The sequence below is a fragment of the Oncorhynchus keta genome, chromosome 28 (genome assembly GCF_023373465.1).
Source record: "Oncorhynchus keta strain PuntledgeMale-10-30-2019 chromosome 28, Oket_V2, whole genome shotgun sequence".
Taxonomy (NCBI): Eukaryota; Metazoa; Chordata; class Actinopteri; order Salmoniformes; family Salmonidae; genus Oncorhynchus; species Oncorhynchus keta.
The window spans coordinates 6,111,997-6,127,404 of record NC_068448.1 but is presented as its reverse complement, the minus strand read 5'-3'; the positions used below and the strand labels follow the sequence as shown (position 1 = coordinate 6,127,404).

At 44.6% G+C, this 15,408-nt stretch overlaps 2 protein-coding genes across 2 annotated transcripts in view; one reads left to right on the top strand and one right to left on the bottom strand.

Moving 5' to 3' along the window:
* LOC118360644 (ER membrane protein complex subunit 1-like) overlaps positions 1 to 8,627 on the bottom strand; it is a 37,591-nt gene extending 28,964 nt beyond the window's left edge. The window contains exons 1-10 of the mRNA XM_052484571.1: positions 8,462 to 8,627; positions 7,895 to 8,025; positions 7,709 to 7,774; positions 7,437 to 7,530; positions 7,161 to 7,289; positions 6,794 to 6,920; positions 4,101 to 4,256; positions 3,809 to 3,982; positions 3,500 to 3,571; positions 3,231 to 3,329 (exon numbers count right to left, since the gene is read on the bottom strand). Coding sequence (XP_052340531.1) covers positions 3,231 to 3,329; positions 3,500 to 3,571; positions 3,809 to 3,982; positions 4,101 to 4,256; positions 6,794 to 6,920; positions 7,161 to 7,289; positions 7,437 to 7,530; positions 7,709 to 7,774; positions 7,895 to 8,025; positions 8,462 to 8,589 — 1,176 coding nt within the window. The 5' untranslated portion in view covers positions 8,590 to 8,627. The remainder of the gene's footprint in view (positions 1 to 3,230; positions 3,330 to 3,499; positions 3,572 to 3,808; positions 3,983 to 4,100; positions 4,257 to 6,793; positions 6,921 to 7,160; positions 7,290 to 7,436; positions 7,531 to 7,708; positions 7,775 to 7,894; positions 8,026 to 8,461) is intronic.
* A 4,381-nt stretch (positions 8,628 to 13,008) lies between these two features.
* LOC118381636 (protein-tyrosine kinase 6-like) overlaps positions 13,009 to 15,408 on the top strand; it is a 38,994-nt gene continuing 36,594 nt past the window's right edge. The window contains exons 1-2 of the mRNA XM_052484570.1: positions 13,009 to 13,641; positions 14,808 to 14,929. Coding sequence (XP_052340530.1) covers positions 13,223 to 13,641; positions 14,808 to 14,929 — 541 coding nt within the window. The 5' untranslated portion in view covers positions 13,009 to 13,222. The remainder of the gene's footprint in view (positions 13,642 to 14,807; positions 14,930 to 15,408) is intronic.

Genomic DNA, 15,408 nt, shown 5'->3' with positions numbered 1-15,408 from the left:
CAATCCCTACTCTATACTCCACTCCCAATCCCTACTCTATACTCCACTCCCAATCCCTACTCTATACTCCACTCCCAATCCCTACTCTATACTCTATACTCCACTTCCAATCCCTACTCTATACTCTATACTCCACTTCCAATCCCTACTCTATACTCCACTCCCAATCCCTACTCTATACTCTATACTCCACTCCCAATCCCTACTCTATACTCCACTCCCAATCCCTACTCTATACTCCACTCCCAATCCCTACTCTATACTCTATACTCCACTCCCAATCCCTACTCTATACTCTATACTCCACTCCCAATCCCTACTCTATACTCCACTCCCAATCCCTACTCTATACTCCACTTCCAATCCCTACTCTATACTCCACTCCCAATCCCTACTCTATACTCCACTTCCAATCCCTACTCTATACTCCACTCCCAATCCCTACTCTATACCCACTCCCAATCCCTACTCTATACTCTATACTCTATACTCCACTCCCAATCCCTACTCTATACTCTATACTCCACTCCCAATCCCTACTCTATACTCCACTCCCAATCCCTACTCTATACTCCACTCCCAATCCCTACTCTATACTCCACTCCCAATCCCTACTCTATACTCTATACTCCACTCCCAATCCCTACTCTATACTCTATACTCCACTCCCAATCCCTACTCTATACTCCACTCCCAATCCCTACTCTATACTCTATACTCCACTTCCAATCCCTACTCTATACTCCACTCCCTACTCTATACTCTATACTCCACTCCCTACTCTATACTCTATACTCCACTTCCAATCCCTACTCTATACTCCACTCCCAATCCCTACTCTATACTCTATACTCCACTCCCAATCCCTACTCTATACTCTATACTCCACTCCCAATCCCTACTCTATACTCTATACTCCACTCCCAATCCCTACTCTATACTCTATACCACTCCCAATCCCTACTCTATACTCTATACTCCTCCCAATCCCTACTCTATACTCCACTCCCAATCCCTACTCTATACTCTATACTCCACTTCCAATCCCTACTCTATACTCCACTCCCTACCTATACTCTATACTCCACTTCCACTCCCTACTCTATACTCCAATCCCTACTCTATACTCCACTCCCAATCCCTACTCTATACTCCACTCCCAATCCCTACTCTATACTCCACTCCCAATCCCTACTCTATACTCCACTCCCAATCCCTACTCTATACTCCACTCCCAATCCCTACTCTATACTCCACTCCCAATCCCTACTCTATACTCCACTCCCAATCCCTACTCTATACTCCACTCCCAATCCCTACTCTATACTCCACTCCCAATCCCTACTCTATACTCCACTCCCAATCCCTACTCTATACTCCACTTCCAATCCCTACTCTATACTCCACTCCCAATCCCTACTCTATACTCCACTCCCAATCCCTACTCTATACTCCACTCCCAATCCCTACTCTATACTCCACTCCCAATCCCTACTCTATACTCCACTCCCAATCCCTACTCTATACTCCACTTCCAATCCCTACTCTATACTCCACTTCCAATCCCTACTCTATACTCCACTCCCAATCCCTACTCTATACTCCACTTCCAATCCCTACTCTATACTCCACTTCCAATCCCTACTCTATACTCCACTCCCAATCCCTACTCTATACTCCACTCCCAATCCCTACTCTATACTCCACTCCCAATCCCTACTCTATACTCCACTCCCAATCCCTACTCTATACTCCACTCCCAATCCCTACTCTATACTCCACTCCCAATCCCTACTCCACTCCCAATCCCTACTCTATACTCCACTTCCAATCCCTACTCTATACTCCACTTCCAATCCCTACTCTATACTCCACTTCCAATCCCTACTCCACTCCCAATCCCTACTCTATACTCCACTCCCAATCCCTACTCTATACTCCACTCCCAATCCCTACTCTATACTCCACTCCCAATCCCTACTCTATACTCCACTCCCAATCCCTACTCTATACTCCACTCCCAATCCCTACTCTATACTCCACTCCCAATCCCTCCTATACTCCACTCCCAATCCCTACTCTATACTCCACTTCCAATCCCTACTCTATACTCCACTCCCAATCCCTACTCTATACCCACTCCCAATCCCTACTCTATACTCCACTCCCAATCCCTACTCTATACTCCACTCCCAATCCCTACTCTATACTCCACTCCCAATCCCTACTCTATACTCTATACTCCACTCCCAATCCCTACTCTATACTCCACTCCCAATCCCTACTCTATACTCCACTTCCCTACTCTATACAAATCCCTACTCTATACTCCACTCCCTACTCTATACTCCACTCCCAATCCCTACTCTATACCCACTACTCCCAATCCCTACTCTATACTCCACTCCCTACTCTATATCCCACTCCCAATCCCTACTCTATACTCCACTTCCAACCCTACTCTATACTCCACTTCCAATCCCTACTCTATACTCCACTTCCAATCCCTACTCTATACTCCACTTCCAATCCCTACTCTATACTCCACTTCCAATCCCTACTCTATACCCACTCCCAATCCCTACTCCACTCCCAATCCCTACTCTATACTCCACTCCCAATCCCTACTCTATACCCACTTCCAATCCCTACTCTATACCCACTTCCAATCCCTACTCTATACTCCACTCCCAATCCCTACCCACTCCCAATCCCTACTCTATACTCCACTCCCAATCCCTACTCTATACTCCACTCCCAATCCCTACTCTATACTCCACTCCCAATCCCTACTCTATACTCCACTCCCAATCCCTACTCTATACTCCACTCCCATCAAAGTTTCCAATCCCTACTCTATACTCCACTCCCACCAAAGTTTCCAATCCCTACTCCACTCCCACCAAAGTTTCCAATCCCTACTCCACTCCCACCAAAGTTTCCAATCCCTACTCTATACTCCACTCCCACCAAAGTTTCCAATCCCTACTCTATACTCCACTCCCACCAAAGTTTCCAATCCCTACTCCACTCCCACCAAAGTTTCCAATCCCTACTCTATACTCCACTCCCACCAAAGTTTCAATCCAATCCCTACTCTATACTCCACTCCCACCAAAGTTTCCAATCCCTACTCCACTCCCACCAAAGTTTCCAATCCCTACTCTATACTCCACTCCCACCAAGGTCTCCAGTCCCTACTCTATTATACTCGTTCTCCTCATACAGACCTTGAAGGGTTTCCCACCGTTAAGATCGAGGGGAAAGATGACGGTTGTATCCAGCAACCTACGACCTGAATCAGCGCTGAACAGATTGATATCACAAGCCTGGAGCGGGAACAGAAAGGCAGTTTAAAAAAAATAATAATAAAAAAAAACATCTAAAATGGGTTATGCATGATGCAACACTTCAATTTTTTTTAGGTCATTCTGAGACATCTTTTTTTTTTTTTTTTACTGTTGTTGAATTTTTTTTAATTTTTTTTTTGAAGACTCACGGTTTCGTTTTTGGGAGTCATGACGGCAGCAACAGTCTTCTCCCCTGTGGTGGCAAATGAAACCAAGAACGCCTAGAAATATAGACCTTCTCCAGTTAGTGACACAACTCATTCAGCTCCAACTAACAACATTTGAGGTAAAAAAAAAAATCTTGTTCAGGTTTAAAAACTTTGGAAATAATATATTCCATTTAGCAGAATCACTATCCAGAGAGAAGTGTAGTACAGGAAACAAATAAGTAGAAATAATAAATTGCCCGTCTGGGATAAATTAAAGTTCATTAAAATGAACGAATGGTGATTCTGTACCGGCTGGAAGTCTCTGAGTGGGGCGATGGTGTATTCATCAGCATTGAGCTGCAGCAGGACGTGGTGGTCTGGTCCGAGCTGGAGAAAGAACTCTGAGATGGGGGAGCGGGCCGGGTGGGGCTGGCTGGACACCAGGACAGGCTGGAAGCCTGGGGACACCTCCAGGTCCAGAGACTGGATCGAAAAAGGTACAATATATAGCCTGTTTACACACCAGCGTGTCCACCTAACTGAGACTATGAAGACTTTCTTTACACTTCGGAGCTTCAAGTCGTGGTTGAACAGGAGTTACCTGCAGTAGGATCTGGTTGAACTGTGGCGCCTCCTCGGCCTGTATCGGGAGGGTGTAGAGGGCGAGAGTGGCGGGATCCACACACATCAGCACCCCTTGACCAATCACCACACAGCTGGACTCAACACTGGACAGCCACGGGGCTTCAACTGACCTCTGAGAACCATAACAGACATCACAACCAACAGGGTTAGAGCTATGACGTGTGTATTGTAGAATTAACCAGAACACTCCGTTATATTGTGGAATTAACCAGAACACTCAGTTATATTGTGGAATTAACCAGAACACTCCGTTATATTGTAGAATTAACCAGAACACTCCGTTATATTGTAGAATTAACCAGAACACTCCGTTATATTGTGGAATTAACCAGAACACTCCGTTATATTGTAGAATTAACCAGAACACTCCGCTATGTTGTAGAATTAACCAGAACACTCCGCTATGTTGTAGAATTAACCAGAACACTCCGTTATATTGTAGAATTAACCAGAACACTCCGTTATATTGTAGAATTAACCAGAACACTCCGCTATGTTGTAGAATTAACCAGAACACTCCGTTATATTGTAGAATTAACCAGAACACTCCGTTATATTGTGGAATTAACCAGAAGACTCCTTTATATTGTATTTCTTGTGTAGTGTCACAAGGTGAAATACATACTTTGTTATGATTGTTAATGATGTATTTAATAGTTAAATGCAGAGAATTTGCCAAATATCTTTGTTTTGGGTTTGGTTCACACTAGAGTTTAATGTTGGGGAACCGGGTTACAGAGATTTAACAACCAAACCCACTCCAGATACATAATCGCGAAACAATTGCAGTAAACTATATAATACATTTATTTATATGAAGAGTGTGATGTGAAAAACATTAGTTGGCACTATATGCATTGGGTCAGGTAGCGTTCTCCTTGCATCCGCCAAACCCAGATTCATCAGTCGGACTGCCAGATGGTGAAGCGTGATTCATCACTCCAGAGAACGCGTTGCCACTGTTCCAGAGTCCAATGGCGGCGAGCTTTACACCACTCCAGCCGACGCTTGGCTTTGCACATAGTGATCTGAGGATTGTGTGCGGCTGCTCGGCCATGGAAACCCATTTCATGAAGCTCCCTACAAACAGTTCTTGTGTCGAGGTTTCTTCCAGAGGCAGTTTGGAACTCGGTAGGAGTGTTAGGCACTTCAGAGTTCCCGTTCTGTGAGCTGATGTGGCCTACCACTTCGAGGCTGAGCCGTTGTTGCTCCTGGACTTTTCCATTGCACAACAACAGCACTTACAGCCGACCAAGGAAGCTCTCGCATGGCAGACATTTGACAAACTGACTTGTTGGAAAGGTGGCATTAAGTAAGGCCAATCTACTGCCAATGTTTGTCTATGGAGATTGCATGGCAGTGTGCTCGATTTTATATACCTGTCAGCAATGGATATGGCTGAAATAGCCTAATCCACTAATTTGAAGGGGTGTCCACATACTTATATATATATACAAAAGTATTTGATAACCTTCAAAATCGGCAGTGTTTCCTACTTACAAAGCATGTAGAGGTCTGTAATTTTTATCATAGGTACACTTCAACTGTGAGAGACAGAATTGTATTGTATGATTGTATGATCACATTGTATGATTTTTAAGTAATTCATTTGCATTTTATTGCAAAAAAAATGTGTTTATTGAAAAAAAGAAATGGAGGGGGGTCCAAATAACTCAACTGGCTAGTTTGCTTGTCTGTAGAGAGAAGGGCGGGGTTGTACGTTGATCCTGATGCTCTGATTGGATAGAGAAAAGCTGTATTTCTCTGTCCACGTCGCTTCAAAATTTCACTCGATCACTTTCACTTCTCCGTTTGGGTCTGATTATTCAGCCTGCTACTATGATAAATCACATGGTGAGGACTGACACACACACAGCCCTGATCCCAGACACACACACAGCCCTGATCTCAGACACACAGCCCTGATCTCAGACACACAGCCCTGATCTCAGACACAGCCCTGATCTCAGACACACAGCCCTGATCTCAGACACACAGCCCTGATCTCAGACACACAGCCCTGATCTCAGACACACAGCCCTGATCTCAGACACACAGCCCTGATCTCAGACACACAGCCCTGATCTCAGACACACAGACCTGATCTCAGACACACAGACCTGATCTCAGACACAGACACACAGCCCTGATCTCAGACACACAGCCCTGATCTCAGACACACACACAGCCCTGATCTCAGACACACAGCCCTGATCTCAGACACACAGCCCTGATCTCAGACACAGACACACAGCCCTGATCTCAGACACACAGCCCTGATCTCAGACACACAGCCCTGATCCCAGACACACACACAGCCCTGATCTCAGACACAGACACACAGCCCTGATCTCAGACACACAGCCCTGATCTCAGACACACAGCCCTGATCTCAGACACACAGCCCTGATCTCAGACACACAGACCTGATCTCAGACACACAGACCTGATCTCAGACACACAGACCTGATCTCAGACACACAGACCTGATCTCAGACACACAGACCTGATCTCAGACACAGACACACAGCCCTGATCCCAGACAACCTCAAAACAGCTGTGACAGTTATGGAGTGTTCTATACCATGACCACTTTTCTATACCATGACATTTGATGAGGAGACGTCACGGAGTTCTCGATCAAGTTACCTGCTTGATGATCTCTCCGTCCTCTAGGCTGTAGGCTATGATAGTGAGGTGAGAGTTAGGAACCACCCCCAACACATAGACCTCCTCTTCTCCCCCAGAGTACACTGCCTGGTACTGGACCGTATCACTGTGGGCAACAACCAAAAAAAGACTTCATAGTTCAGCACCTAATTGCTCAAGACCTAGATTCAAAAGAGCATTTTAAATCTTTCAGATACCTTGTACGTTTGTTTAGGACATTCTGGAGATGGGCTTGCACTTTTTGGGACCATTTTTTATTGTTTCCATTATATCAGCTTAAGTGTCTGAAAGAAAACAGATACTGTTCGGACCCAGGTATGAGAACCAGTGTCGTACTGTACCCTACCTGTCAGGCAGGTTTTCCACCCATTTCTGGTGTCCATTGGTGAGGTAGTGGAGAGAGATGGCAGCTTTCTTAAGCACCGCTACATGCTTTACTGTGTCCTGTACGGCCACAAAACACGCAGCCTGGAAGCTGAAATAGAGAGAGACATTATGAGCAGTTAGTCATCTGTCAAAATATCTAAAATCCTTGTCCATTTCTATGGAGTGCCTCTCAGTTACAAAACCCGCAGTTAAAATGGAGAACGGGTCATCTGCACACAGGGACAACCACACGCACCTGCCAGTATCCAGCACGGCCTCCCAGTTCAACCCGCCCATGTTGGTGTCCCAGGAACGGAGCAAACGACCACCTCCAACCACCATCAGCGCATCTACAGAAGACGTAAAAGAACAGCCATTCAAATACCCGCTGAAGGCAGAATCTTACAATTAACATAGGCAAAGATAAAGCCAATGTAGTTGACTCTGTACAACACAGTTATGTTGGCTAAGCCAAGTAGCTAGGCAGTCTACAGTGACCTTAAAAAAAAAAAAAAAGACTATTGTCACCTTGTCCATGCAGCAAAAGTATATCTATGGTTCCCTCTGGTCCCGCCTTGTCAACATGTCTCCAAACTGTGAAGTTGGAATGAAAAATAATGAACTCTACGGAAGATATTCAACAACAGATTTCAGACTAAAAGAGAAAAGCTATAAACATATTTTGTATTGTAATATGAATGACAAAATACTCACAGAGATCTCCAGTCCTGGAGTTGAAAGACGCAAAGATATTCTTGTCGGTAGCGACAAACAGCGTTTTAGACGACTGCGAATGCTGCGAGTCGAAATGGGCAAAGATTATCTTCCCCACATACTGTTGTCTCCTGGAAATAAGAGAATATTTAATAAGAAAATATAGCTAGATATTTTTGTACTTTAGCTAATCAATCAACAATGTATATTTGTCTTCTTCATTAAATGCTGCGTTTTGAGACTCTGAGTCATATCTGTGGCAAAGACACCTGTCACAAGGAGCAGATGGGACATGGATCTTCTTCCCACATGGATTCTTAACCCACAATAAAGAGGAAGCGATCCAATAAGATATTTACATTCATGAGCTATTCCAACAAGTGACTGTCAATACAGGTGCAGACATGACAAGGATACCTATTGACTGAACCCGACACCCCAGAGGCTTACTTACTGTCTTTTCGCCACGATCTATGATATTGGACTCTGTCAATGGTTAGCACATAGCACTAGCTTAGCTAACTGCATAGCGGCATCAATGGGTATTCTCAATGAACAGCTACATACCAATCAAATTTGCCAACTTGATCTTCGAAGACAGCTTCACTCATGACAAATAAAGAAAAGAAGATTACAAATAGAGACGTTGGTTTAGACATTTTAGCAGGTGGCTTCATAGAAAGGTAACGAACCATGTCCTAATCACTTCCGGGTCGATGTTCTTCTTTCGTTTTGATTGGCGGTTTGTAAACTAACACATGTGGTGTATTACCGCCACCTACCGAGCTGGAGTGTGAAACACACACACACACACACACACACACACACACACACACACGCACACGCACACGCACACACACACACACACACACACGCACAGGTGCTAAAACACACAGAGACACAAACATACACACACACACACACACACACACACACAGCCGAGAAAGAAGGAATTGTAAAATCTCCATTCATGCTCTCACTTCCACAAGCCCTGACTGCCATCTGTGAGCCTGTAGAACCACAACCATAGACTGTAGAAACGCAACCATAGACTGTATAAACACAACCGTAGACTGTAGAAACACAACCATAGACTGTAGAAACCCAACCGTAGACTGTATAAACACAACCATAGACTGTAGAAACACAACCGTAGACTGTAGAAACACAACCATAGACTGTAGAAACCCAACCGTAGACTGTAGAAACACAACCATAGACTGTAGAAACACACCCGTAGACTGTAGAAACACAACCATAGACTGTAGAAACACAAACATAGACTGCAGAAACACAAACATAGACTGTAGAAACACAACCATAGACTGTAGAAACACAACCGTAGACTGTAGAAACACAACCGTAGACTGTAGAAACACAATAGACTGTAGAAACACAACCATAGACTGTAGAAACACAACAATAGACTGTAGAAACACACCGGTAGACTGTAGAAACACAAACGTAGACTGTAGAAACACAATAGACTGTAGAAACACACCCGTAGACTGTAGAAACACAACCATAGACTGTAGAAACACAACCATAGACTGTAGAAACACAACAATAGACTGTAGAAACACAACCATAGACTGTAGAAACAAAACTATAGACTGTAGAAACACAACCATAGAATGTAGAAACACAACCGTAGACTGTAGAAACACAACCATCGACTGTAGAAACACAACCGTAGACTGTAGAAACACAACCACAGACTGTAGAAACAAAACCGTAGACTGTAGAAACACAACCATAGACTGTATAAACACAACCGTAGACTGTAGAAACACAACCATCGACTGTAGAAACACAACCGTAGACTGTAGAAACACAACCACAGACTGTAGAAACAAAACCGTAGACTGTAGAAACACAACCATAGACTGTATAAACACAACCGTAGACTGTAGAAACAAGATTCGGGTATGTCATTTTGGCCAATTCTTCATTTTTTTTTTTTAAGTGTCTGATCCTAAAGAGGTTTTAAAGGGTTGTCCAACAAGTGACTTGAGCAGTCGCACAAGTTAAACCTGCTCTGTGGTTGCCCTATAGGACGGGTGATAACTTGATTATTATAGCAACCCAAATGCTAATATTTCTAGTAGTGTGTTTGTGGTGTTACTGGTTCCTTCCTTGTGTGTAGGTGAAAATAGCTACTTTACATTTTCAGGCAAGTGATTATAATCTTCTTTGTCAACTAGCAAATATTCCTGACTTGTCTGATGGGCAAGTGTTTTTAGTTTTTTTCAGAACCTTAAAGAGCTCTTGTCTGACCTGTAAGAGCTCTTGTCTGACCTGTAAGAGCTCTTGTCTGACCTTTAAGAGCTCTTGTCTGACCTGTAAGAGCTCTTGTCTGACCTGTAAGAGCTCTTGTCTGACCTGTAAGAGCTCTTGTCTGACCTGTAAGAGCTCGTGTCTTTATGTGACCTAGTGTCATGTGGGACAATGAACCTACGAGTAGTAAATGTTGATAAAACTTCTTATGATGACAGGAAATGGATTTCTACATTATAAAAATCCTCATATAGTTCTACAGTTTTTTTTTTAAAACACACAAAAACAAAGTGGGTACCCCGCCTCTGTTTTGGTGAACAATGGTCTGGAGAAATGTGACCACATTCAAAGTCATAGACAGATCTACGGAAAGCAAGGACTGACCATGCATGATATCAACATGATAGTTTTTTAACACTGTTTTGGAGTGGTTTTTACAATGACATAGTTTACAAACATTGGATTAAATAAAACAAGTTTATATGCTGAGTTCTGATGGGGTACGACAGTTAAACTGAGCTCATGAGGCATTTAAAAAAAATTATATTAATCAAGAATCAACGGGTAAATGAAGGAATTTAAACGTCCCTTTAAGATAACGATAAGTGTTTTACGATGCTGGTATGATCCTCTTGACGGGAAAACACACAGGGGCAGTGACGGAACGTAGTTTTGTGAGGACAGAGTTCCCAGCAAAAGGGTCAAAACAGCTCATTTCCCGTCAGAGAGATTTTACAGCATCACTGTTCACGAGATTATGAGCAATTATAATCTAATCTAATCACTTCCTGACAACTGTAACCATGAACATATTTAGCAAGAAGTAGCTATGATCCTATAGCATCATACTTACTGAATAGACACAACAAGTATGATACAATAGTAAACAAACATTAAGAACACCAGGTGTCTCCATGACGTAGACTGACCAGGTGTCTCCATGACATAGACTGACCAGGTGAATCCATGACATAGACTGACCAGGTGTCTCCTTGACATAGACTGACCAGGTGTCTCCATGACATAGACTGACCAGGTGTCTCCATGACATAGACTGACCAGGTGTCTCCATGACATAGACTGACCAGGTGTCTCCATGACATAGACTGACCAGGTGAATCCATGACATAGACTGACCAGGTGTCTCCATGACATAGACTGACCAGGTGTCTCCATGACATAGACTGACCAGGTGAATCCATGACATAGACTGACCAGGTGAATCCATGACATAGACTGACCAGGTGAATCCATGACATAGACTGACCAGGTGTCTCCATGACATAGACTGACCAGGTGAATCCATGACATAGACTGACCAGGTGAATCCATGACATAGACTGACCAGGTGAATCCATGACATAGACTGACCAGGTGAATCTGACATGACCAGGTGAATCCATGACATAGACTGACCAGGTGTCTCCATGACATAGACTGACCAGGTGAATCCATGACATAGACTGACCAGGTGAATCCATGACATAGACTGACCAGGTGAATCCATGACATAGACTGACCAGGTGAATCCATGACATAGACTGACCAGGTGAATCCATGACATAGACTGACTAGGTGTCTCCATGACATAGACTGACCAGGTGAATCCATGACATAGACTGACCAGGTGAATCCATGACATAGACTGACCAGGTGAATCCATGACATAGACTGACCAGGTGAATCCATGACATAGACTGACCAGGTGAATCCATGACATAGACTGACCAGGTGAATCCATGACATAGACTGACCAGGTGAATCCATGACATAGACTGACCAGGTGAATCCATGACATAGACTGACCAGGTGTCTCCATGACATAGACTGACCAGGTGAATCCATGACATAGACTGACCAGGTGAATCCATGACATAGACTGACTAGGTGTCTCCATGACATAGACTGACTAGGTGTCTCCATGACATAGACTGACTAGGTGTCTCCATGACATAGACTGACCAGGTGAATCCATGACATAGACTGACCAGGTGTCTCCATGACATAGACTGACCAGGTGTCTCCATGACATAGACTGACCAGGTGAATCCATGACATAGACTGACCAGGTGTCTCCATGACATAGACTGACCAGGTGAATCCATGACATAGACTGACCAGGTGAATCCATGACATAGACTGACCAGGTGTCTCCATGACATAGACTGACCAGGTGTCTCCATGACGTAGACTGACCAGGTGAATCCAGGTGAAAGCTATGATCCCCCTTACTGTTCTCTTTTCTTGTTCAATCCACTTCAATCAGTGTAGATGAAGGAGAGAGGAAACGGGTTAAAAAATATAGATATTTAAGTCCTTGAAACAATTGAGACATGGATTGTGTATGTGCGCCATTCAGAGGGTGAACGGGCAAGACAAGGTGCACCGGTTTGTGTCAAGAACGGCAACACTGCTGGGTTTTTCCATGCTCACCAGGTTCCCATGTGTATAAAGAATGGTCCACCACCCATTTTGACACAACTGTGGAAAGCAATGGACTCAACATGGGCAAGCATCCCTGTGGAATGCTTTCGACACCTTGTAGAGTCCATGCCCCCGACGAACTGAGGCTGTTCTGAGGGCAATTTGTGAGTGAGTGAGTGAGAGAGAGAGAGAGAGAGAGAGAGAGAGAGAGAGAGAGAGAGAGAGAGAGAGAGAGAGGGAGGGGGAGAGAGAGACAGAGAGAGAGAGAAAGAGAGAGAGAGGGGGAGAGAGAGACAGAGAGAGAGACAGAGAGAGAGACAGAGAGAGAGAGAGAGAGAGAGAGAGAGAGAGAGAGAGAGAGAGAGAGAGAGAGAGAGAGAGAGAGAGAGAGAGAGAGAAAGCTATAGGCTATCCAGGACCTATTGTGGTAGTGTAGGCGGGGTGCCCATTTTACAAGGAAGTTGTTTTGATGTGTATTTGAAGCACTTAAAACCAACGCTGACGTAAAGTAGGCTCTCTTACTGAACGTGTGTGGCAAGTTCCAAGGATTCCATGCGCACTGAGCCACTACCCGTCTAACAGGTGCTGTGCGTCTAGCCGTGTCAAAAGCCCGGACACCGCTCTCATATGGGGGACTGTCTACGCAAAACCTGCCCCTGTCTGGAGACGCTATGGGTCAGGCTGTTTGGCGACAAGAAGAACACCGAATGTAGTCACACAGTGGAGGGGATCTCGAACGATGTCGCCGAGGACGAGTGTGTAGAGATCTCGGATAATGGCAGGCGGTCATTCACGAGGAACCCGAGGAACTCGATGCGTCGGGATGCGCCCCAGCCCACGGAAAGCGCGATCTACATGGCTTTGTGGAGATTTGAGGCACGAGAAAAAGATGAGTTGTCGTTCCAAGAGGGAGATCTGTTCAACGTCATCAGTCGATCCGGAGACTGGTGGACTGCGCGTAAAATAGACAGGAATGGGCGCGTTTTGGCGAAGGGGATTGTGCCAAATAACTACCTGGCAAGGGGAGAGTCTGTCAACGCACAGCCGTGAGTATCGACTCCAATCCTCCTTCTAGTGTCATGCTTCATTAACTGTACAGTATGTGTGTGCGATGCGTATGTTTGTGCGCGTGCGTATGTGTATATGTTTCATGAAAACAACCCCATCTCTGAGACATGAGATATAAGGTAAGATTGGACGTGGAGACTGGACACAGTCATGAACATCTACACAACTTCCCCTTTTGGTTCTATTCTCTTTTATTATTGCTGCTTTTTTAAATGGGAACTACAGATGTTACTATTTCAATTGAACGGTGGAAGTGATTCTGACCAGCCTGAGCAAGTTGGGCGTTTCGACACGTTTAATTTATTGCAGTACACCCGTTCAAAGTCCAAGCCCGAACCAAAGAAGCGAAGTGTTTCTTTTAACTACGTGATAACATTTACTGTCAATCATAATAGTTAATCTTTATTGTCCGTTTTGTGTACAATGTGTCAGCATAGACCCTATTCACTGATATGACCTGAATAGCATAAAATAACAATAGAATATTCAGTCTTGATTTCGTCTTCAATTCCAGATAAGATGAGATCATATCACAATTCATCATGTTAGTGATGTGAACAGATATACTGTTTCATAAAGTTTATTATTTATAGTCTATGTCATCTCTGTCTCGCTCTCTCTCTCTCTCTCTCTCTCTCTCTCTCTCTTTTCTCTCTCTCTCTCTCTGTCTCTCTCTGTCTGTTTCTCTCTCTCTCTCTCTGTCTCTCTCTGTCTCTCTCTTTGTCTCTCTCTCTCTGTCTCTCTCGCTCTGTCTGTCTGTCTCTCTCTCTCTCTCTCTCTCTCTCTCTCTCTCTCTCTCTCTCTCTCTCTCTCTCTCTCTCTCTCTCTCTCTGTCTGTTTCTCTCTCTCTCTCTCTCTCTCTCTCTCTCTCTCTCTCTCTCTCTCTCTCTCTCTCTCTGTCTCTCTCTCTCTCTCTCTCTCTCTCTCTCTCTCTCTCTCTCTCTCTCTCTCTCTCTCTCTCTCTCTCTCTCTCTCTCTCTCTCTCTGTTTCTCTCTCTCTCTCTGTCTCTCTCTCTCTCTCTCTCTCTCTCACTCTGTCTCTCTCTCTCTTATTCTGTCTCTCTCTCTGTCTCCCTCCCTCTGTTCCTCTCTATCTCTGTTGCTCTCTGGGTCTCTCTCTCTATCTCTCCTTATCTCTTACCAGATGGTACTTTGGGAAGATGAACCGGTTTGAAGCCCTGAGCCAAATTCTTTCTCCAGAGAATGGAGAGGGTGCCTTCCTTATCCGTGTCAGTGAGAAAGGCCAGGTGGGCTACGTCCTCTCAGGTGGGTGTTGGTGTCAAAACAGAGAGAAGCAAGGAAGTGTAGGGTGTGAATGTGCCCAATGCCCATACATACAACCCGAGAGGTCCAGGCTTTTGATCCAGCCCTATGGTTAAAAACTTAGCTCAACCAATCAGGGTTTTAATGATCTGTTGCTAGGGTAATTACCATATTCCTAGAGCTGTCTTTACCCGTGTAACTGCGGGCACGCAATCCTCTGAACTTGTCTTGTTTCCCCCTTGAACCACTCCCATTTCCCCGTTGAACCACTCCCATTTCCCCATTGAACCACTCCCATTTCCCCATTGAACCACTCCCATTTCCCCGTTGAACCACTCCCATTTCCCCATTGAACCACTCCCATTTCCCCGTTGAACCACTCCCATTTCCCCGTTGAACCACTCCCATTTCCCCATTGAACCACTCCCATTTCCCCGTTGAACCACTCCCATTTCCCCATTGAACCACTCCCATTTCCCCGT